This window comes from Melopsittacus undulatus, chromosome 8, assembly GCF_012275295.1.
Source record: "Melopsittacus undulatus isolate bMelUnd1 chromosome 8, bMelUnd1.mat.Z, whole genome shotgun sequence".
NCBI lineage: Eukaryota > Metazoa > Chordata > Aves > Psittaciformes > Psittaculidae > Melopsittacus > Melopsittacus undulatus.
In genome coordinates, this window is record NC_047534.1 from 38,362,395 (window position 1) to 38,387,188 (window position 24,794).

The window sequence follows — 24,794 nt, forward strand, 5'->3', positions numbered from 1 at the left end:
TTTTCAATTCAGTCTCTTGGGAACTGCTTTTGGGAACCGGAGCCTGCTCGCTGCAACTGCTGCTTCTAAGTCACTCTTCACATCTGCCTGCAGCTGTTGGAAGCTTCCCCCACTGAAAGATCCTTTTCTGTTCTTTTTTTTTTCCTCATTTCCCTTTTCAGGGGCAGGGCAAAGCACCCCTGCCTGGTGCTGGAGGTCAGGAATCACATCTGTCATGCTGACTTGGCCTTTGGGAAGATGCTCTTTGTGAAGGCCATTGACTTGACTTTTCTTGACTAGCAGCAAATGTGTGTGATTTACACCCATGCCATGTACAACTTCAGAAATACACATCTCTTCAATTCCAAATGATACCACCTTATTTGTCAGGTTTTAGATTCACTATGAAACTATGTACTGTGTGTTCATTAAATTGTTTCTTTGCTGGTTTGAGGCTCCAAGGATTTAGCTAATTGACTTGTTTGTTCATTTCTAATTTCTATTGCAACCCCCTGATTTCAGCTACTAGAAAGAGTCTTGAGGAATGTGCTGAAATCTGCAGGTTTCAGAGAAAAACTCTGCTAGTAGCTCTTTTCCCAGGAAATACTCCTTTTTTCTGCTTTTTGTGCTGGTCATTGTCAGCTGTTGTGCTTAGAAGAGAACAGGAAAGGATAGGTAATACTCAATGTAAGTTGTTCCTGGTAGCACCAGCAGCTCAAGCGAGTGCAAGGACTTACCTGGCAGCTTATGTGGGATGGGGTGCCTTGGATTTGTGTGGTTTCAAGACATGGCAGCATGTAACTTGATGGGATGCTCTCCAGCATGGAAAGAAGGAGCAGGAATGTGTAACTGAATTCAGGCAAAAGACAGGAGCTGGGTTTCAACATAAGACACAGAAGGAGTAACCTATTACTGTCCCTAATTTTGTATGGGTACAAGCATGCTCTTTATGTGGACAGTGAGAAACTCTGGTGTTGAGCAACACATTTATTAACGAGTTCTTTGTTAAGTGTCATTCCTACCTATGTAATAGCTCCTGTCCCAAAACACTTGAGCTACCGTTAACATCAGCAGCTCAAGTTTCTGGTTCAAAGCTGCCATAACCAGAGATATGTCTCAGGGAATATTTTTTTTTGTTGTCAGTCTTTTACCTTTTCTAACCCAACATAGACTTCCAACATTCCCAAAAATGCCTTTGAGGAAGGGAGCTTCCTATCATACTTCCTCAGGGTTTTGAGGAATATGCATTGTCTTTAGTCTGTTTTGAAACTGGGCTGCCCTTGCTTCATTCTGGCATTGGAAGGGACAGTGAGCAATCAGTCCCAGACACCATTCTTGGATGGCAAGCTGCAGCTCAGCTCCCATCATGTACATCAAGTCAGATTCTTCCTCCTGCTTATCACTTTACATTCAACTACATTGAATTTTACCGGCTGGTCACTGTAGATTATTTTGATAGTTCTTCACAGTTGGATGTCCTCTTAACCACTTTGAAGAACCATACACTGGCAGCAAATTTTGTCCCATTCGTATTCAGCCCTCGATTGCTTACTTGCTTTTAATAGCTTCCCTTATACTGTAGTTAGCATCTTTTTCATCTTTTTAAAAGTCTTTCCTGATAAGAGCTTTGCTCTGAGACCCTAATGCTTTCTCAATAGTAACAGGTTTCTTTAGATACATTTCAGTCTGCTTATAATGATTTTATGCCTTTGAATGTACTCTGGTGTATTGTTAACAGTCTTCCACTTTTTCATGCAGGTTTTTTTTTTTTTATTTTTCCAAGTATGTCTTGGTTTCTGGAGCTTCAGTATGGATGTTGAACAAAAATATATTTTGGGGCCTGTTAAAGGGTAGCTCTGCAAAAGTAGCATCTGTCTGCAGTAAGTAGGGCTGTGGTGCTTCTCTTTTTCACTTGGGGATGCTCTCTGTAGCTGCTTAACCTTGCTTTTCCAGCCTTTCCCGGTCTTTCCAGTCTTCTTTGTTAAATAAAAAGTGCAATAGACCTACAGCTCCAGAACCAGCTTCATCCCTAATCCTCATTCTTGTCTGGGGCTGAGGCTGAGCCTGAGACCTCCCAGCAATGACCCAGAGGATAAATTCATCTGGGGACCAGTCTTTGAGCACTGCGACCTCTCCCTTGTGGCTTCCATCCAGCAGCACTCCAACCCAGTGCCAAGCTTTGTCTGTCACCCAGCCCCATCCCTGAGGACGAGAGCAATGAAGGCCCAGTGGGAACACAGTTGTCTCAGAAGGCAGCAGGCACGGCAGCCAGGATGAGGAAAACTGCACCTTCCCATCCACGCCTTTTGTCTCACTGTTGAATTACCATCACTCTCCCTAGGAAGAGGATGAGTAGAGCTGTCCATCTGTTCATTTGCCACCAGTCAGGCCTAGCTCCAGCACGTCAGTTTTATTTTCTTCACTCCCTCTGTCTTGCTCCTCTTGATTACCAGATAAGTCCTTTTGGGTCCAAGCTTTTGGGTTTTGTTCAGGCAGGCTTTATTTGTGCCCTTTGCATTGTGTTGGATTTTTGCAGCCGCAGTGGCAGGCTGATCTGGCCCTCGGTTACTGGCTCTCTGAGGAGCAGAGACCCCACGCTGAGTTAGCTGGCTCCCTGCCACCTGCTCCTGTGATAGAGGATGGGTGTCAGAACAAAGCTGGCGGCATGAATTGGCATGATGAGGTGAGAAAGTAGGGTGCACAGTGTTCCAGCTGATGCTTGCCAATGTAATTGCCCTTCAGGCAATAACTCTTGCCAGTGTGATGGCCTCCAGGGACCTTCTGCAAGCCAGCATAAGCCAGAGCCACTTCTGCTTCCCCATCACTCAGCTGCCATGAGTGTTAACCTTGTATTAATTCAGGACTGAACCCCTAGATTCACTTTAGTCAGTTTTTCATAATAACAAATTGAAGGAAATTATATCGTCTTTCAAAACCCTTAAAGTGGAAGGAAAAGAAAGCAGTAGCAAGGTTTGGAAGTATAGTCTTGTGAGAAAAATCTTTTGTACTTATGCATAGCATAAACACCAGGAGGAAGGTGTACTCATCCAGTGCTTGCATTTGCTACAGTAACTTGGTTGTTCTTACACCAGCAAAAGCAGCTCCCAAAGCTAAGTTAGTACCCTCAGTTATCTGCAATGAAAACAATAAAGTCTTAAATTATAGGTTCCAAGAGACAGACAGATCCTCGCAGCAGAAGTCAGCTCTAGCAGGTTGGAGCAGGCAGTATCTGGAAGGACTATTAAACTTTCCCTTTCCCAGAGCTTCATGTTTCCCCAATGCTTGAGTCTCAGGGCATTGCAAAGACCTTATCCAGTCCCTTCTTCTGAAGAGCTGGGGGTTGAATACCACGAAGTAGTTTGTCCCTACACTTTGAATAGCTCTCAAAATTGCTCTCAAATAAGCTTCTCAGTTGATTCTTGTTGTGTGAGTGCTTTTATTTTACTGTGTGGCAAAAGTTCCTCAGCTCTGGATGACAGCTACTATACAAATAAATAAGGCTGCATCATGAAAAGTACCTCCTCTCTTTGTAGTTCCCCCTCTGAATGGATTTTGAAAGTTCCCAAAGGCTCACTGGACTGAACAGCAGCTCCAAGGTACACCACCCCATGGGTGTGGGCAAGAAGGTCCCTCATGAAGTAGCAACTGCATATAGGGAGCATGACTGTGATGGATAGGGCAGATAGGTCCTGAAGTGTCTGGGGTATGGGCTTAGTGCCATGGGAGCTCCCCACGATGCTGCTCTGTGCCAAACTCTCAACCTGAATCCTGGCCTTATTGGAAAAGCCTAGTCATTTTTAACCAGATTTCCAAGCACGGCTACTGACTGGTTAAATTGTTCAGTGTTTAAACAGCCCATAGCCAGGAACATCAGTTCCTCCCAATCAGTCTGTGGGACCTGGCAGTAGTATGTAGGATTTCCAGCACTTTTGCAGACTTAATGGTCAAGGCATAAATCCCAGCAATTTGCATGAACCATACCTCTTCACAGTTTATGGCTCTGTAAATGTCTTTAATAAAAACCCTACCACAAGGAATGTCTTAAGACAACTGCTACTTCACAGCTTCACTACAGGATCCTAATGTAAGTTAATAAGCTAAACAGAATAGCTGACATTTACGATGATAATTGCACAGGCCTCACTTTGAATGATGGCTAAATCCAACTGTGTGTGACTTCCTTTGCAGAGTGTCTGAATTACAGCCAGCATAGGTTGAGGCCTGAAAAATTAATGGCTGCTTTAATAATTCAATTAAAGACTCTGAAAATCATTAGAAATTTGGTGAATTTAAAATATTTTTCCATACATTCTTAAGCAGAGAGTGCTAGATCAGCACAACTCTGTTACACCAGGGAACTGCTGTTGGAGGGGTAAAAGGAACAGCCAGCGTTACTGCACTGTGGCTGGGCAGGGAAGTGCACCACAAAAGCTGAAAGGCTCAGGAAGTCGGGATTCACCTCTGTCAGCTTTACCTGATTTGCAGTGTTTAGCGGAGGGCATCTTTCAAGCTGCAAAATACAAGTCAAGGGCTTTGAAAAGCCCTGCTGGCTTGCAGAGCAGTGGTCTCCCACAGCTGCCTCTGGTTTGGGTAAACTCCTCCACCACCAGACTGTGCAAAGGAGATGGAGAAGCAGGGCCATCGGAGTCCTTGGTTGCTGAAAGAAAACCCGCTGACTGCAAAGCCAGTTTTCAGAGCAAAGTGTAGAAATTAGTATGACTTGAAAGGAAAAATAACGTTCTGATGCCAGGAGCCTAATATTTAATGTAATAAAGAAAATAGAAACTGAACATGATATTTTAGTCCATCTGGACTAAATCTACCCATCTGCAAAGATTTAACTTTGAAAAATAGTAAAAAACCTTTCTTCTTAACTTCATCGAATGGTTAGGGTTGGAAGGGAACTTAAAGATCATCTAGTTACAAACTTGCATATTTATTTTCTTTAACTGCCTCTTCTTTGGAAGCAGAGGCATCTTGAGTGGAGCACCAGGATTCTAACTAAATAGCCTCTCTTTCTCATGATAGAACAGACAGAGCCGATGGAGAAGCAGGCTGAGGGCACTGCACGATGCTTCTCGCTCCCCTAGGGCTGTTTGCTTTATCTAAATGACGTTTGGCGTTGTGGAGCTTAAGGTAGCTTAATGAACCTGGGAGAGAGAGCTCGGGTGCTGGGCTGGCCGCCAGCCGCGTGTCCGTCCGTCTGTCCCCCTCCCGGTGAGCGCCTTCCTCTGCGGGGACTCGCCGCAGCGGTACCCGGTGCGGCAGCGACACCTAGCGGCGCTGATCCCGCACTGCAACCGGGGGCGGCCGAGGTAGCATCTCGTAGGATCCACGGCAGCTGCAGCCGGGTCAAAGGTGTAGCGAAAACCTCTCAAGTTTTGTGTGACTGCTTCTTGGCCTCGGTATTTATTCGGCTGCTTGTTTCGTACTATCTTCTGCATCTCCTCATGGAGCTGTGGAAAACTAGTTGAGCCAGGCAGGATAGCTTTTGGGTTGGTTTGTCCTAAGTTCAGTTTTTCTTCAACTGCAAAGTTTTATGTTTTTTATATATGTTATAGTTCTCATTTTCCTTCCCCTGCACTCCAAGAAAACTCTATTCATTTCATTTATAAAGCTTGGATCAAATATTACACAGTAGGTGAAGCAAAACTTCACCTGATTTACCTATACAATGTACCGAACTAAGTAATATCCTGAGAGCACAACCTTCCAGAAGAAATACCATGTAATTCAATTCTTACTCTCTTCATTTAAGAAAGATAATTCAGGTCATTCTACAATAAAAAAATCTACTAAATAAATGAATGAAGCTTAAATGATATATTAATGTTGTTAGTTTTCCATTAAATCCATACTTATGAAAAAAAATCATCTGGAAACAGCAACACTCAGAAGTGAACAGGATGAAAACTGTTGCTTGTACACAATGTACAAGCATTCCAGCAGTGAAAAAACAGCACATCAGCTTCCTAGCTAACAGGGAAACCCAGGCAATGGCAGAAAAGTATAAAACATATTAATATTTCCCTTCAGAAACTGGCAACAAGTTTAAAATAACTTGTTACTTTAATTCCACTTTCTATAAATTAGGACTGTAAGCCCTGGTAACCTCTTTATTTAGCATGCAGTGAAGAGAGACCCAGCTTGGTTCCAGTTTTCGCAAGTGTACACAGATTTAAATGCTGGAACACATAAACACAACCATAGACTTCTGTGCTTGCAAGAAGCTGCCTTCCCCACTGTAAGAAATGCCATCAGGCACCATTATACATTAACAGTAGCCTCAGTCTGCTTCCATTTCCCACATCTGTGTTCCCAGATCCAACCTTGCTGCCTGGCTTGATGAACGGATGCTAGACTGCAGATTTCCAGCCCAGCCATACACTTCTGAGATACATCCAGTCACTATTTTCAGAGGAACGGTCTCCCACAGGATTTGCGATTCCCCCCTGTCTACCTGTGTGATATTCCAGAAAACTAATCTCCAGGATGACAGCTCATTCAGCACTGGAAAATTTACCCATGCTGAGCTCCTCTTTAAATAATGACCTGACATTTGTTCTGTAGAGGGAGACAAAGCCCAGACTGATGAAAACAGTTGGCAGTTGCTTTCATTTGTGCCATTCAAAAGCCAGATGATAATTTGTCCTCGGGGACCCATCACTTCTTGGCAGACAGACCTGTCCAGTGCACTTTGCTATTACTTTTGCTGTTACCTCCCACCCCTGGTGCATGTAGAACACACAGAGCCAATACTCAAGGCAGCCTGAACTAAAACTGACTGCCAAGAGTAATAAAGGATTTCATGATATTGAGAATTAGGAGATAAGATCACAGGTGAATTTGGGGATGATTAATACAAATCAGTGCAACATGGGGAAAGACAAATTTGTTAGACCTACATAAAAGGTTAAATTAGCTATTGCTCAGAAAGGAGATTCCAGCATCTCTGGACACAGCTTAATGAAAACATCAGCTAAGCGATAAGCAATGGTCAAAAAAGCAGAATATTACAAATTCCTAGCAAGCAGACCAAACCAGAAAACATTATTTCAGGTGAATTGTGAGTTCACCTTTTGCATACAGGATGCAGCTCTTTCCACTCAAAAAGGTGACTCTCCATACAGAGAGATATTAAGTAATTGAGGACTTTTTTCAGCCTGGAAAAAGAGGTTACTAGGCTGATAATAATGATGGTACATAAAATCGTCAACAGAATCAAGGAGGACAACAGATGCAATTGTACTCATAGTATAAAACTAGGAGACAAAAAATGAAGTGTTCAATTAGCAGATTACATGGAATAATCACATAGCAAAGTACTTTTTTACACAGTCTGTATTTAAACTGTAGCATTTGCTGTAAAAAGGATGTTGTGGATAGTAACAATTTAGGATGGTTCAGAAGAGATTTTTATCTTGGACAGCAGTGCTTCCTAATAATTGGAAACACTACATGAACAGATAGGGATGTCCACATGTTACCTGCAGAAGAGATGACTAGATGCATTTGTTATCCATGCACATGGTCCCACCACATCTTACACCCCTACAGATGCAGAGCCTGTGCTCAGACGTAGCCACCATGAGGGAATGACGTGTGCTTTTCACACACCTTTTACTCCATATATTCCTGGCAGTTTTTATTTTTAACAATCCCCCAAATTGTTGCTGGTATATTGGTTCCTTTTTGTTTTACCCAGCAACAGTGGTAGCTGTAACTGCATTTCAGAGACACACACACAGAAGGGGAGAGGACAAGCTGAAGTAGGTTTCCCTCTTTGAGGATAAAAAAGCGAAAACCCCTATCTGCTGCAAATGTTCCAGCAATTAGGTTCCAAGCACATTATCTGCTCTTCCACCTAAGCTATGGTTGAACATGTCTAATTATCATTGACATCACAGCAAGGTCAGGCAGCAGTACAAGCAGCTGTGCTGTTTTCTCCCTTCACCCTTTAAAATATGTGCTCTATTACACGATCTTTCCTGTCATCTTGGGATCCTCACAAGCCACTTCCAGTCAGGGTGGTTAGTGAGGGAAAGGGAGTGGTGATTCACCCTTGGAATAGTTATCATGCAACCAGGGCCACCACGCAGGGTTCACTGTACACATCGCAATGCTAAGATCATAATGAATCTGATTCCCTGGCTACTGCCCTGACTGCAGAAGCACAATGCTGGTTTGTGGCTGAATCAAATCTCATTTTAGTCACACTATTGTCACTGTCCTTTGAAGCTGTTTTAGTTCAGGATGCCTGCACAGACCTTCCTTTTCACATAAATATCCAGTGCTGAGTTTAAGAAATTATGCAGGGAAAATGAAATTCACTCTTCAGCCTGGAGTCTGGAGTCCTTCCTTTGCCACCGGTGCCCATGCAGATGGAACCCCAGGGGCAGAAGACCTGAGGTCAATGTAGAAGCTGCTGCAGTCTCCAGCTTCCTCCCCACAGCCCTGTGGTGACCCGAGTAGTGCCGCAGGGAAGCTGTGGCACCAGTGGCAAAAGGGCAGCTTGGCTGCCTGATGGGCTTTATCCTGCACCCAGCCAGCTTGAACCCCTTGGCCCAAGCTCTGCTCTTGTCATGGTATAGGCAAGTGGGTACACTGCTGTGAAGCCACAAATCTGGTTCACACACATGAAGGTAAAGAAACGGAGAAGCTTGGGTCTCACTTTCTGCAATACCCATGGCCACAAATAAGCTGGTGGAGCAGGAGATGGTGTGCAGCTAAGCATGAGTTTTCCCCCAAGAGGTAGGGAGGAAACAGAGCATGAACCAGACCTGGTTCAGTTCTTGGTTTCCTTATGAGGCTGTGCAAGCCTGGCACATGGCTCAGACTACTCTGCAGTCTTGCTTTCTAGCCCCATAGGACTCTCTTCGCTTCCTGGCTACAAACAATCTCTAGTCAACATAGATCTGTAAGCAAGACCATCTCCACACAAGGCACCTCACACATCACTAAGACATCACACAAACATGAAGCAGCTCACCAAGAACATTAGTACATAAATAATGATAATCTATATTTGCTTTTCCATTGTATTTAATAAATTAATATATAGTAACATTCACCCATCCTTTCTCATTTGATATGACCACGTATTTGCTCTGAATTAAGCCACCCCCACAGAGATGTGACTGCCACTCGCTGTTCCTCACCAATGTCAGTGCTCAAAGGCTGGAACAGCTGGTTCCCACACTAGTGCTCCTTGTGTCAGCAGATCACAGACCCCACTTTGGGCACCCTCCCACCCAGCTGCATGTCTTCCATGCTCAAATCCCAGAGACAAGAGAACAAGAAAAGCCAATCCAAAAGGGAGAGGAAGAGAGGATGTGCAATAACTTTAGCTGTTCTTTTCACAAAAGTGCCATTTCAGTTCATTTTTTTCCCCAAATAGAGAGCTCAGCGATTGGCAACAAGACGATGGAACTGAAAATTAAAACTGTAAAATAGAACAGCATCCAGTATTCACCCCAGCACAGCCAGGAAGGAAATAGTTTGAAAACACCAGATGCTCTTTGCAACTGGTATTTTGGATATATATCCAGCAGAGATTTCTGCCCTCCCCACGAAAACAGACACACATTCTCATTTAACAACTAATTGATTTATTTAACAATACAAATTTCTTTCTACTGCATGGTTTAGCAGAGAGAACTTGAGAAACAAAATTAGCTTCTTTTCTTTCTTTAAAGTTTAAATGTTTACACAAAAACAACCTTTACTTCAGTAAATATAAAATTTACACACAAAAAAACTACATTAAAAAAGAACAGAATCATGACAAACCAACAGAAAAAAAATAAAAATGATGGGAATTCAGTGTAAAGGATCCAATTGCAAGGAAGGCAAGATGGGGCAACACTAACAAGGCATCCCACTTGTACACCTAGGTATCTGAAGTTGTAGGTACAATACAAAACCAAAATACATTAAAATTAGTATTAAAACCTGTATTTGTATACCATAATATTTTGTGATATAAATACCTGTAAATTCTGTAGGCAACACAGTCAACATGTGAAATACATAGTTTGCTCTTCACTGGAAAGTCACTGGAGTGGTGTACGAGCACCGTGTCACCCACGGGTGCGCTCATGGTCAGCAGCGAGCAGACGTTAGGTGTCCAGCCCGGATGTGATAGCCCCTTGTTTCTTTGCCAATCTGTGCTATTTCTCACATGTCCAATGACATAATGAGAAACTCTGGTCACCTTCAGCAGTGATTTCCAGCACTTCATCTCCTGGCATTAGTCTGTTACCTGACTTAGGCATATCCACCTGCCAGATCCCCTGTTTCTCATTCCCTTTTGCACTTTATAACCTGAACTCTAAAGCTATCTTGTAGCTACCAAAAGAGACTGGCTTCTAGGTTGAGATATTTGGGATACACAGTTCTTCAAGCCACCTTCAGGAATCTGTAGAAATATTTAAAGTAGGGTGGACAATTTATGGTCAAAGCTTACGTGATACAAAATCCTGGGACCTATATAGTGATGGCTAACTTTAGATCTAAATCTTTAATGCTTTTTCTATTGCTTTAGTATTTAAAATTAACATTCGGTTTAAATGAGCAGAGCATCTTACTGATGGAAGTGCTACATCATCTCCAAAAACACCAGGCAGTAAGGGAGACTGTAAAGTTTAAAATGAAGTGTAATTTTAAAAATCATTTAAAGGGCTCAAGTCTCTTTTTTCTTTATAATCAATATTGTGACTGGCAACCTATAAAAGCTTAAATTATAAAACTATTAGTGACTCTACTTTTTTAAACTGTATGTACTATAAATCTGTATCTTTGTTACTTACAGATGTTACAAAACTTCCAAGCCAGAAAGCAAAGGGGGGAAAACGTAGCCTAAAAGTTTTACAGATTACATTTTCACTGGCAAAGGTTCATTTCCCCCACAACTGTCATAAAAACCTGATTACATTTATTCTACTCCTCTCTCTTCTGGACAGATGATAAAAGTGTTCAGTCATGCTTTGGAAGACCACTTTCAATGGGTAACTGCAGTTCTCTAGATCAGCAAGTCTGACTTGATTTACTCAGAAACAAAAGCACCAGACTATCCCTAACTGGCCCTTGTCCTGCAAAAGAAAAATGGCAGCAACATTTAGGCAGTCTCTTAGGACAGCAGGACTGGCCCTGAAGCAACCAGTTACAAGAGCTTCTGGAGTAAGCATATGCAATGCTCTCATTCCAACTTCAGAAAGAGCCCAACAGTGTTAAATTTAAGGAAATTGTAGAAAGGACATTTGTTCTGTTAAAAAAAAACAAAACAGGGAAAACTTAAAACAATCCACAGGTGTGCATCAAACATTTAATAGCAAGCCTTTGCTTATGTATATTAATTTAAGGATTATCCACAGGGATCTCTGATACATTGGCCCTGCCTTGTTACTATAATTAAATTTATTCAAATATTAATTTAAAATAGGAAAACAAAGAAACTACTCCTTGGGGAACATGTTTATTGTGTTTGAGATGATACACTGGGTGCTCTCTGAGCTACAAAGGGAAAAAGGAAATCCTTTCATTACAAACTGACAAAGGTAAAAGTTAAAACAGTTTTCACAACAGCATGTACCACATATTGGAAATAGATCTGGGTTTAATACAAATGACATAATTCCTAGTAATCTACAGCTACCTTTAATAACTTCATACAGATAATGAATTAGGCTAAAATGCACTATAATATTTGGTTGACTTCAGGAACAGTATCCTTAGTACATCACAAAATACATTTTGATATCCCAAAGAAGCAAGACTTGCAAGTAGGCATTTTAAACATAACTAATCTACAGCTACAAATTTCTACTCTTAATAGCATTTACCTTTTTGGGGGGCAGTATCCCAGTCTTCAAAAGGATAAAAGCAGAGTAGAATCAGTATAACATATACACAGAAGTCCGTATTGTAAAGGCTATAAAGATTTGTTGCACACTGCAAAGTTGCCTTCTGCAGCTTCACACTGCACAAGTAGTTTGTCATTTATGTTGCATATCTCTTGGTCCACTGTCTGGCTATCCTGTCATGTTCTGCTCTGTTGGTCAGGTACTGAGTGGCTATGCTTCCAACCAGAGGGTCAGCTGCAAAAGGCAGGAGAACACGAAACTGAACACATGATTTAAAATACAGAATCTATTTCATAATATAGTCTTTGTTAGGCCAAAAAATGTTGTGAGATACAGGGGGCTCTTATCATGCAAGAGAAAGCACACAAGGCACAATGAACAGAAAAAGAAAACAGAAATATCTGTTGTGGCTATTTGCATATGAATGCATCCTGCCCCAGCCAGGGGCCCTGCTTTCAACCCTTTGGAAGGGCTGCCGAGTCCAGGGGACATTCGGGTCATAAGACTGGTGTACGTCTGGGTATTTGAACTGTAGGGGACATACCGAGGAGAACCTGTTTGCTTCAAGAGTTATCAAACTTCTGTATCTCAGAGGCTAATTCATCTCTCCCTGATCGTTGCCAGTGTTCTGTAAATGAGCTGCCATCCTAGCACCATTGCTCAGTTCCTGCCCTGACGGCAGGCAATTAGCATTCATTGACAATGACACTGGTCACATAGCTGCTGAGAAATGGTACTGCTTCCAGTAGAGTTCCTCCCCTCCCAACAGGAACAAGGAACTCTCTCTGATCATCATCCCCCTCACATTTGCAAGATTAAACATTTCACTTTCCATCTTAAAGAAGGGACTTCCTGCTGCCCCTTTCAACCTGTAGGATTTCTGAGTTTTCTAACTCAAGAGAACTTTGATCGTTTCCTGGCCAGACCACTCACTGGAGCTCCTACAATACAGAACTTTTGTGACATCAGCTTATTTTCTCCACCATAACTTGGGAAAAAAAGAGCTTAATGTTATTTACTTTCTGTTGCACCACAGGAGTGCCATTAAATGTCAGACCACATCTGAGCAGGAGGGTTGCATCCCCAGTTTCTAAAATATTAGTTTTTATTTAATCTGTGTACAATCAAATATACAAATTACATGCCATAGCAAATAAGTCAAATAACTAAGAGTGGATGCTCAATGAAATATCAGCTCCTTACCTGGGTTGCAGTCTGTCAGAAGAGAACAAATAGACAGCAGAACCTTTGAAATAGTCAAAGCAGGGCTCCAGTTGTCTTTCAGGATATCCAGACAGATGACTCCCTGACTGTTGATGTTGCAGTGATAAATTCTGGTACGGAAAGTAACCTAGAATCACAGTATATGAATCAGAAAGAGTCAGTCAGGGCTGCCCAGAGATGCTGCCCCTTGTCTCTGAGCAGCAGCAGTGCCTGGGATGTTCTTAGTTCATCAGAGCTTCCACGGAGGCAGCTCCTCTCTGCTCGCTTTCTAAAATACAATTATTTAACATAAGAGTATTTACTGTAGTCATGGCTACCTTTAAAGAACCTCCCGTGGAGATCTTTGGTGCATAAACTGCTTTCACACAGACCTTTTGTCTGGTATCCACAAAAATTAGGACCTACTCTGTAGTACTGTACACAATTTAGTGAACATGCTGCATGTCAAAACCAATCTAATCACATGTGTAATTTTACTGTGGTTTCTTAAGGTGAAGAATTAGACAGAAGATGGCTGCATCTGCAGCATTAGTTGTTCTTTTCCTTGCTTTCAAAAGCCTAAATGTAGACCATGAAAATTAATATTTAAAATTGGAATTTTGTGTTATTCTTGTTCAAATTAACAATGGAATCTTTGCCTCACCCTTCATTAGGCAGGACAAAATATACCACCAAAACAGTGCCCTCACACTAGATCACCTTTGTTTTTAAATGATTTCAGTCTAGTATCAGTACAGCATGTAAGCATTATTCTGCACAAACAATAAGTTATAAATATTTAATTGCTTTAATTACATAACGCACAAGATGAGGAATATTCTCCTTTTTATACAAATGCAGGAGGGGAAAAATCCATGATGTTTACCGAAAATTAAAAAAAATGATCATACTCTAAAGAACCCCCTATCTATGAGATTTTCATAAGGAATTTGTCGAAAATTCTCCATCAGTTCGTTGTAAAAATATTAACTCGGGGAATATTAAATTTTGTGGGTTTCAGAGAACTGTGAAATACATAGAGAATATATTATTCTTTATGCTGTAATCCTTCTGGGAATGAAAAGCGGTATTTGATTTGTAACAACAGCATTGTAGCCACAAGAGCCGTAAGTTGTAGAAAGGTGTGGTAGGATGTATTTAGCTTGGGCTAATGTCAGCAGTGTTCTTTCTGGTGACTTCGTGACAAGTTATACTCTAACATTAAGGAAGGGTTGAAAGGGATAACCTTTAACTTCTTTGATACCCATTAGTAACTTATAATTTCTTTAGTGTTCAAACTATTTCTGAGCAAGGAAATGAAATTTTAGTTTAAGTCAAGACTAGTTTAATTTAATAAAAAAAGTTTTTGCTCAAAAAATGCTATCAAACAAGATTGCTGCTCTTACATGTAGCAAATAGACTGACAGTTTACAATAACAGAAATCATAAGAGTAATTTACCCAATTTGAAGTCACAATACAACACTCCAGTTGTCTATCTAAACTTATTTTAGCTTTCTGTTATTTTGTTAAAAATAATAATATGTATCTTTAGTGAGAATACAGAATCTGGTTCATTACAGCAAAAGCTCATTATACATATAATTTAGTAGCTGGAATGAGAGGAAGGAAACATAAGAAGGTGTTGCTCTTTCTTCTATTATAATTCCTTGAATCTTAACTCTTGATCAGAATTATCATCTCATTTATCACCTGGTAAAGCTTGGAAATCAGTATTGACTGTGGTAATCGGGAAATAGACACGGGATTCTTCTGAAACTACAAGCAAAGATTTTGAACCTTGAGTTTTCAAAAAACCATAAACAAATTTGATATTCAGAAGGCAATGAGTACTCACTCACTGCATGTTACATTCTTCTCACAAGTGAAAATATGATAAACACAATGAAAACCTTACCCTTACCTTTGGTGGCTTGAATGGATAGTCAGATGAAAATGTGATATCCAGGAAAAAAACACCTCCTTCATATACAGAACCCGGAGGTCCAAGAATAGTAGATCTCCATTCATAAATGTTATCTCCTTTAGGACCAGCACTGCATAAAATAACAGGGAGAAACAAAGAGTGAGATGTATTGTCGAGAGAGGCATTTTATGGATTTCTTTCTACCTTTATTTTGTTTAATACAAATCACTTGCCTATCCTTAACATCTGTCTAATTTCCCACCAGTTTCAAACAGGCATGGAAGCTGGGCGCTTCGCTGCCCCTTTGGAGACACAGCACTGAAACAGATAGACCGTGAGCTACTGACTGTCATTATCTGAAACAAACTCCCAGATCTGCTTTCTCAAGTATGTGGTTGCTCTGAGCTTCTATGTCATACTCTTCCCATGACATCATATCCATACACAAAAGGAATTGTGTATCTTGACAACATGCAACTTCTCCAGGCATTAAACAGACCATACCTTCATAAAAAGAAGTGACACAAATATTGACACACGTTTATTGCCACTTGTTTCACAGGCTACAGTGAGATGTTATATCTCTGGGGCAGGAAAGCTGGGGATGGGAGGGGCAGTAACCTGGAACTGAGCACTGTCAAATCCAAATACCGTTTTCTTCAGGATATATTTGTGTTATGCCTCCAGGCAATCAGCATTAAGCATACTAACCCAAAACAGTTTGTTTTAAGAAGTACAATACTGAATGCATTTCTCACTAGGGGAAAGGTTATTGCACAATTAATTATTAAAGCTTTGAAAGAAGGGGTAATGAACAAGCATTTTCTCCACTTCTGAGCCATCACACTTAATCCTATTATCACACAGTAACCATCTAACCTCCTCAGGAAAAAAACAACCCAAGCACAATCTTACTTCTGTCAGCAAACACTAACCCAGCCTTCCACAAAAGCTCCTGAATCTGATCCACTGAGATCCAAACTAACTGCTTAAAACACCTCTGCTGAGCTCAGGCAGGCACAGTGGATTCGTCACACCTATGCAGATGACAAGTCAATAATGCAGCACTGTAAAAGATCCATTCAGTTCTCCCCACCTCAGCAGCCTCTAAGGCACCACCTACATCTCACAGACACGTGGTGAAACGTCGCCCTTCTTATCCCTCTGCAGTCCCAAGGAAGAGGCACAGAGGACTGTCATATGCGATTGCACATGAAGCAAGCAGCAAGACATGGCATCAAGCTGTAGCCTGGGAGTTTGTGGTTTCTGGCACTGCTCGACACACAGAGGAGATCCTTATGAGCCCTCCAAGTGTTAAAGCTCTTCCCTTGTGTCACCTCATGTATTTGTCACATATGTCTGCAGTCTGTAACAAGGCATGTTGGACATTCATCCTTACTATATAGCCAAACATGTGGAGACACTCATCAGAGACAAGGAATATGAGCAGTCTGCACTCTGCATCTGCAATTCCCACACCAAAAAATTAACTATTTTTACGTTAAGATCATATTCAAGAAACAACCAAAAGCTGACTTTGATTATGAATTCCATTTAAATTTGTAATTTTCCAGCATGTTTTTTATCTTGTGGATGTTTCATGTACGCAATGTTTAAGCTGTTGCAGGCCTTTCATTAACAGGACAAAACAATCACAGATTTTGGCTCACATCCTATTTAATTAAAACAAAAAATTATTTGATGGAGCTGGAGCTATTTTCCTGTTGCCAAAATGAATGTAGGCAACAACGGCTTGCTGGCCTCCATGGTACAGCTAGGAAACAAACACTACAAGTCCTGTCAAAGTTAAAGTCTGGGTCTAAAACCACTGATCTTATCTTTCTATTTGTAATGTATGTGCAAAAGTGAAAGAAAAACAGTAGATAAATTTAAGGGAAAAAAAGGGAAATCCAGAGGCAAGGAGGTCCATTTTCAATGATGTAATGAACCATTTGTACCCTCAGTCACTCCAGAAGATAATTCTATTCATGCTCTCTAGAAAGCAATTAGTGTAAGAACTGAAAATATTGGGGCAATAATGACAATATTTAAAATCCACACAGGCCACTGAAATGTTTTAATTAATTCTTGACATTCATCAAGCTTATAGCTAATTACTATTGTGCTTGGAAACCAAATTTCTATGGAGCAATTCAATTTCAGCATTAGATGTCCTAATGACTGTTTTATAAATTAATGCAGAGGTTACTGCTCTTGCCTCACGTATCAGGTGCCTTTCTTTCACACACCTCTAACAGCTGGATGCAATTCAATCAGATTAATGAAATAGCTGAATTAAATTAGTGACATATTTCAGCCCAATGAATCAGTCACAATTAAGTGTGGTACCAGCCTGGTGCCAAACTATCTGGTAATCACTCACCAAGTCAGTACAAAGGCATCTATCAGCTAGTTGCCAGAAGCTAAGTGCAGTAATTCTCCACCTATTGCTATCCGCTATACCCTTTGCTAGCAATATACAAAAGCATCCAGTTATAATGTGAGAAGGGGAATTCCTAACCTTGTAAGAGGAAGAAAACACTGTTCAAGCCCCTTCTGCTGAGAAAAGATTGCTGCAATGTCAAAAGTAACACAAAGCTGTAACAAGAGCCACTCAGATACAGGAGAAAATTGTTAAATCTAACAATTCAGTTATAACTGATCGAGGTTTGTGAAATTCCTATTTAACAGCTGAAGTGCTGTCTCACTTCCAGTGCTGTAAAAGATACCTCTGCTTCATTAGCAACCTGAAAATCCCACAATTACTGTTATTAGTGTGAGGAGACACGAGATTAAAGCGCAGAGACAAGACATCACACTGGGCTTCTACCACCTGTGTATTTCCTGGGGATCATCCTCAGCCAGCCATACCCTACTTTGTCTTTCATATACTTTCTTATACAAGGTAATCTTTTTTTTAAGTGAACAAGCCACACTTTCTAAGGCTCAGCAAAACACACCAGACCTATTCACAGAAGTTTCAGCCTCTGCAATGACTTCCACAGGGACAGCGCATTGGGGTTTCACCCACTTGGATGACTGCAGGGAAGAGCAGAAAGTGCAGTCCTGCCTCAGGCAACTTCTCTGCTGTGTACTGAGCTGCAAGCAAGTGCTGGAGTCTCTGTCGCTGCAGAGCGTTGTCTTGATGCTGCAGAAAGCCACAAGGAGGGAACCACCACTCTCCGGTGTAAATCTAACTTCTCTGTACCCACAAAGGAAAGCAAAAAACCCGGGCTGAAAACTGGGAATAAGGAAGCTTAACTCTGGCAACAATTTTCCATTTCATTGATACACCTGAAAGAAATACTCTCCTCCTGTTGGGCACTAAAGAGGCTGGCACGGGAGGTGATTCTAGGGGCTGTACTTGAGCTCTTTAGTTCCAGAAGTTTTCTTGCTATTAAGAGACTCACTCTCCTACAGCAAGCACAGGCTTCAAGCATCTCACCTTAAACCCAAGGAATTGTGGTAACTGACAACCAAGGAACCCTTCTTGCTGCCTCCTACCTGGGACAGAATACCCCATGCAGAGTGCCACCATAAGGAACTGCCATGGTTTTCTTCATAGCTGAAAGATCCAGCTCCTTCTGACCTCCTCCATGGAATCCATATGGACAAAAAAATTTCTCCTCCATTATGTCCTTTAAAATACAAGATCCTGATGGAGCAAAGGCTCTGACAACTACTGCAGTGTTTTGGCTACACAGCATATATGTGAAGTTCATTGCTACTAATCTGTTGCCCTCCTGAATTAGCTTACAGAGCATCACAAATTCAGTAAAGGCACCGACAGTATCTTCTCAATACACGAGCCATTTAACTAATTTTTTTAAATACGGGCTAAAAAATCTCACACAAAATAACAAAGCAAATTAATTGACATGACAAACTACTCTTTGCAAAATTAAGGGGGTTTTACTTCATGCACAAAAGCTGGATTGATTTCCTTACAATAAATTCGATACAGTTAGCTGGCTATATCTGCTTCCTAAGTAAATATTCATTATGCCACTTCACTGAGGGATATATACCTGATCCAGATAAGACAAAGGATTTATAAGCACGTTCTATCCAAGTTAGTCCACTGAACAGACTTAATTTATAAGTGTGCCTTCAGATGGTGAATTTGGCAAGATGTGAGGTTAAACTCTAGGGGCTCATGGGCTCACATCAGAGCCTTTAAACCTAACTGCTGAACCCTGGCTGTCAGGTTTCATGAAGATGTACAACAGCTTCTCCAGCACACTGTTGTGAGCATTCATATGGATACAGCAGCATTCACACCAACAAGAAGCCTGTTAGACCCCTGACACAGTGGTTACAGAAATCAGAATTCAGCATTCGTTACAATTCACTAAATCAAAATGCATTAGGGCTGCCCATATGGAGCTAGCTGCGGGATGAGAAACTAGGACAAGAAATTTCCAATCTACATGACGCTAGTAGCATGCTGCTTTCTGTTCTTGCTAAATTTGCTTCTCCTGTCAACAGCAATCCTCAGAAACATGGGGCTCTAAATTTCATGACAGAATGCAACTTCATGGTACTGAGACTATGATAATTAAGAAGGAAAAGGGTGGGAAAAGGGAGTAATTTAGCTAGATTTGATGTTAACTCTGTGTTATGCTTTATTATGAGAAACAATCTGGGTCTGTAATAGGATGAAACTAGGCGAAAAGAAGAAAGTAATACGTGTTTTGGGAAGCTTCCCAGCAGTGAAGTCTGTCAGCCTCTAAAACAGCCTTATAAGAAATGTCATTGGTACCATAAAACTAAAGGTACTGGTCTACAACTCAAGACACCCATCACATATTTAAGTGGTGGGCTATCATCCTATACAGGCAGGTACCACAAAAGCAGCAGCTAGCAAACCAAATGGGAGCCTTGTGTGAGAGGCAAGGGAAGAGCCCACTCATCTTCCCCAGACTTCCATCTCAGATGAGACTCAGAAAAAGTAAAACTTCTGAAGCAATTCACAGACTGCTCAACCACAATGACTTACAATTTTTACAGCAATGTAAGCGAAGTCAACAGCTTTAAGACAGGAGTAAAAGGTTTGGTTTAATTTTTCTTAATTCAACTGAAGGTACTCAGGAAAGGAAGAATGAATGCCCTTCAGTATGTTCCACAACCCTGTGCTTGAAAAATCCATTTCATAAAGCTACATAGTGAATTTCGCAATATCCACAAGACAGCTTCAGAAATAGAGTTTTACAAATCCTGCCGTAAGAAAGGCACTCAGCATTATTCTCAGCATTCCTATTTTCAGAGGTGGTGCCTAAGCACCTCTACTTACAGAATCTGGGTAGTTCATCCCCTACACACAGGAAGCACACACTGATTTCACTTGCAAGAGCTTCGAGCCCTAATTTTTGGATTACAGCATTTTTCTAGGGTTGGATACATGTGGGTTGCCTACAGCAATATATCAAATCTGTGTTCAAAACACTTTTTGGTAAGGTAGTCACTATTATTAATATTATTTTATATTATATTATTATTATTCCCACTATTCCCCTCTGTCCATTTAGTATGTAAGCTGTAGAGTGACTCAACATGATGAGCAGCATAAGGCAGACTTGGTTGAGGTGCTAAACCACCAACAATGTACATTATTATTATTAATATTAATATATTATTACTATATTATTAATATTTAATATTAAATGTAAATTATATTAATTTATATTAAGTTTAATATTATTAATATTTTCCAGGTTATGTGCAATTCTGACAAAGAAAAGGTTTCAGTCTATTGTGTTCTTTACATAGTGACAACTGTTCTATTTTATCTGCCACTGAACTACCTCCTACATTTGGTGCTGAAAAGGTTATTTACTGCTTCTAGCAGATCCACAGAGGCTCTGTGTAACTGAGGATACACAGAGCCTCATTTACTGTACAAACCTTTGCTTCTGTCACTTCCTTAAAGTCTATCATGCCCTTAAGACTGAAAGCTAGAAATTACTGCATAAATAACCCCCACCCCCATTTTTAACTCCTGGATCCCCTGCTAATTCAGCTGGCTGTAAAGCAGTGCAGAACTTGTGCCTGAGGCCACGGTTTGATGCAACAGTAAATCCAACTTGAGAGCTCCTCCTACCAGATCAAAAGCAGCATGGCTACTCAAAGCAAAGTGCTGATCCAACATAAACTCGGCCAAACTGTACACATTCCAAAAATGTCAGTGGATTAGCTCTGTAACACCAGGCTTTACGCTTAATCAGGTATCATTTGCCGTCATGCAGCCAGCATAAAGAGGGCACAAACTCTAGGTTGCATGGTCCAGCTTAGGAATGCAATCATGTGGCCGTATTCAGTTCAAATCAAATTGTACCATTAGGGGAATCTAACTGAGGGCAGATCTGCTATTAATCACCCTACAGGGAAAGACACCAGACTGCAGTGTTTTAGACGATTAAAACCTCCGGTGCTAATCTTGCCATTAGTAGAAGAATACACACTGTTGTTACTAAAGGAAGCTGAGTAACAAATCATTTGATAATGCCATCAAAGCTGTAAAATGTAGATAACCCAAGTAATGTATTTCAGAGAGCTGATAGCTTTTCCACTGCCAAAAGCCCCGTTAAATTACTTCACTGCTACAATAGCTGAACTTTACCTTTCCTCTTTGTACTCCTGCTAGCTCCTAGGACCTTTCTTGCTGCTGCTAAAAGCCTACTCGGGTTCCTTTTATCTTCCAGAACAAGCATAGGCAATTATGGAGGCAGAATTCCTGTAATTTTTATTTTGAAAAATAACTAACCCCATAATGTAGTTTGTTAAATTACAGCAGAAATACTGACTTTAATCCAGGTAACAAAAACACATCAGATTGTTTCTATCTATGCTCTTGACAGAGGAGCTATAAACTACTCAAGCAATACATAAGATGTTACCAAACATGAGTTATATTTGAAAATGGAGAAATCGCAATACTCTCAGGCATCAAGAAAGTTTGTGCTGAACATCTGGTTCATTTTAAATATCTTGGAATATGCATAGAAGTCCCTCTCACATGCCTATGCTAGAGAAATTATCCACGCTTCCTATTAAAACAGAGACCAGGACAGTCATTAAAAGGAAATGTTTCCTGCTACTTCACCATGTGTTCATAATAACAAATCCGTAATTTAGCATTAAATAAAAGGCCAGCTTCCTGTCATCAGTGTTGAAATACCAGTAGTACTAGTGGCAAAATGTGTGCTATTTTCTTGCTGTTGGTATAACACTCGATTTGTACTAAGGCCAAATTAGTCTGTCAATTAAATTTATTCACCAGGTATACAGTTCAAATTTTCCTTCCAATCATAATTACTGATGAACCTGTATTTATGAAATATGTCAGATTTGCTCTTCTTCCATGAGAGAGGGTCCTTCATGATTCCCTAACATAAACAAACCTCATTTGCAATACATGTGTATTTTATTCTTATGTATGCTATAGCCTCCATACTGATGCTAGCAATCCATCCTGGAAGAATCACACAGTACCTGAGAAATCACACAGCCTTAGTTTAAGGCATCTGCCCACAAATGCATAAAATGGAGGTACTCAAACACAAACTTGTTAGACTAATGTCATGCAGAAAATGTGTGCTGTGGAGTATGACTGCAATGCAAATCTCCCAAAACCCAGGCCATCACCTTACCCACTGGACTGAGAGGACGCTATCAGGAGCTCATTCAACAGTTCTGTGTCATCCGTGTATTTTAGACATCAGTCACCACCATCATTCACTGCAAAATCTTCATGCAAAAAGCTAACTGACACTGAGACACCCAGTTTAGGATTTCCTACTGATGTTTTCAATTACATTTTTAACATCAGCTGGGCAATTTTCAACAGCCTATGCCTGCAGTCAACTAGAGCTGTTCAAATGAAATCCCCAGCTATCAATTTATCTACCCAAATGCCTACACATTAGCCAATTTCAAATACAAACCGATGTACTAAAAAAAACCACCTTCCACTGCTGTGTGGATTACTTTTATGAAGGAATGTATCTTCAGCCAAAACCTGAAATGAGCTCCACTATGAACAGTGCTTTTTGAGACAGAAAGAACATTAGTGAATTAGAGAATGACCACAGTCTGACAATCCAAGCTTAAAGGCAGACTCCATGATTAAACTTGTGAATGGTGTTAATGTTGTGGAAAAACTTTTCGGTAATATCATAAAAGGAGAAAGTTCAACCTAGTGAACATGATTTATTCAGGTACCTCATGAAGGACCAAGACAGACAGAATTGCTGGGAAGTCACCCTCACTGAAATGCAGGTGTATTCACCTGCATTCTTGTCAAGAAGGCGAACATCCAACATGCATGGTGCTACCAGAGATGAACCTTCTCTTCTGGCATGTCCAGGATGTAGCTTCCCCAGCACTTCACATCAATATAGCTAGAAGGCGTCCTCCCCACTTCTTCCCACCTCTAAAAATTCAGCTTTCAACTTCAACAACAAAGTTACAGCTTGCCCACACAGAGATGGAGGAAGGACAAAACCACTCAGTCAGACAGCCTGTTGCCATTAAATCACATTAACACTCTGAATAAGAAGAACTATTTAGGGATTTAATGACCTTTAATATATGCATATTAGTTTCATAATTTTAGTTATTTTATACTAACTTCCTGAATCTTGCCTTGTAGCAAGCACTGAGTATTTTCTCTCACAAGAAGTCTGTATTTTCATGATCTAAGCCAGTTCTTGGTTCAGTCTTCCAAACCTTCTAGCACAGGCTTTCTTCCGAACATAATTTCGTTATCACTTTTAAACACTTCCTCCCTCTTGCCTCCCTCCATTTCCACATCACACTTACAGCCTAATCATAGAATCACAGAATCATAGAATAGTTAGGGTTGGAAAGGACCTTAAGATCATCTAGTTCCAACCCCCCTGCCATGGACAGGGACACCTCCCACTAAACCATGTCACCCAAGGCTCTCTCCAACCTGGCCTTGAACACCATGAGGGATGGAGCATTCACAACCTCCCTGGGCAAACCCTATCCAGTGCCTCACCACCCTTACAGTAAAGAACTTCCTCCTTATATCCAATCTAAACTTCCCCTGTTTAAGTTTTAACCCATTACCCCTTGTCCTATCACTACAGTCCCTAATGAAGAGTCCCTCTCCAGCATCCCCGTAGGTCCCCTTCAGATACTGGAAGGCTGCTGTGAGGTCTCCACACAGCCTTCTTTTCTCCAGGCAGAAATGTTGTGCCACAGCTCCTTGCACTGAATGCCTAACTTGAAGCCATAAAAGTCTGATGGAAATCTCTGTAACTAACAAAGGGCTGCATTTCTCAAAATAACACCGAGCTTTGTCTGTTCATCCACAAAGACCTTCCCCCCCTTCTGCCCAATAATGATGACTTCGCAAGTCTGAGTCCTTTCCAAACATGGTCAGAGTCACTATGTGGCTTTTGTCCCTAGCTACTTCATCTCAATTAAAAGAAGTTAGCTGTTCTGAAGGGGTGTGAATCTGGTTAGCCAAAAGTCAGGAACCCTGTTCATCAAAGTAGAGGCTCAGGATCCTCTCTCTGTCTTCCCACTATTCCCCTCTGTCCATTTAGTATGTAAGCTGTAGAGTGACTCAACATGATGAGCAGCGTAAGGCAGACTTGGTTGAGGTGCTAAACCATCAACAATGTACATTTCACTAGTCAAATATGAATATCCAGAGAGTTTCAAAACAAAAGCAGTTGTGAATAGGCATCTGTTTTCTATAATGCAGAATTGGAGACAGCTGAAGCAATACTTGGTAGAGAGTAGATATAAATGTAACTTCTGTATTAAAAGCATTAAAACCCCTGTGAATACCAG

The 24,794-nt window shown here is 40.9% G+C and overlaps 1 protein-coding gene across 1 annotated transcript in view; it reads right to left on the reverse strand.

The window, feature by feature from the left end:
* Nucleotides 1–9,564: 9,564 nt before the first annotated feature.
* UBE2E3 (ubiquitin conjugating enzyme E2 E3) overlaps nt 9,565–24,794 on the reverse strand; it is a 56,628-nt gene continuing 41,398 nt past the window's right edge. The window contains exons 4-6 of the mRNA XM_034065440.1: nt 14,967–15,099; nt 13,044–13,191; nt 9,565–12,074 (exon numbers count right to left, since the gene is read on the reverse strand). Of these exons, the coding sequence (XP_033921331.1) occupies nt 11,977–12,074; nt 13,044–13,191; nt 14,967–15,099 (379 nt within the window). The 3' untranslated portion in view covers nt 9,565–11,976. The remainder of the gene's footprint in view (nt 12,075–13,043; nt 13,192–14,966; nt 15,100–24,794) is intronic.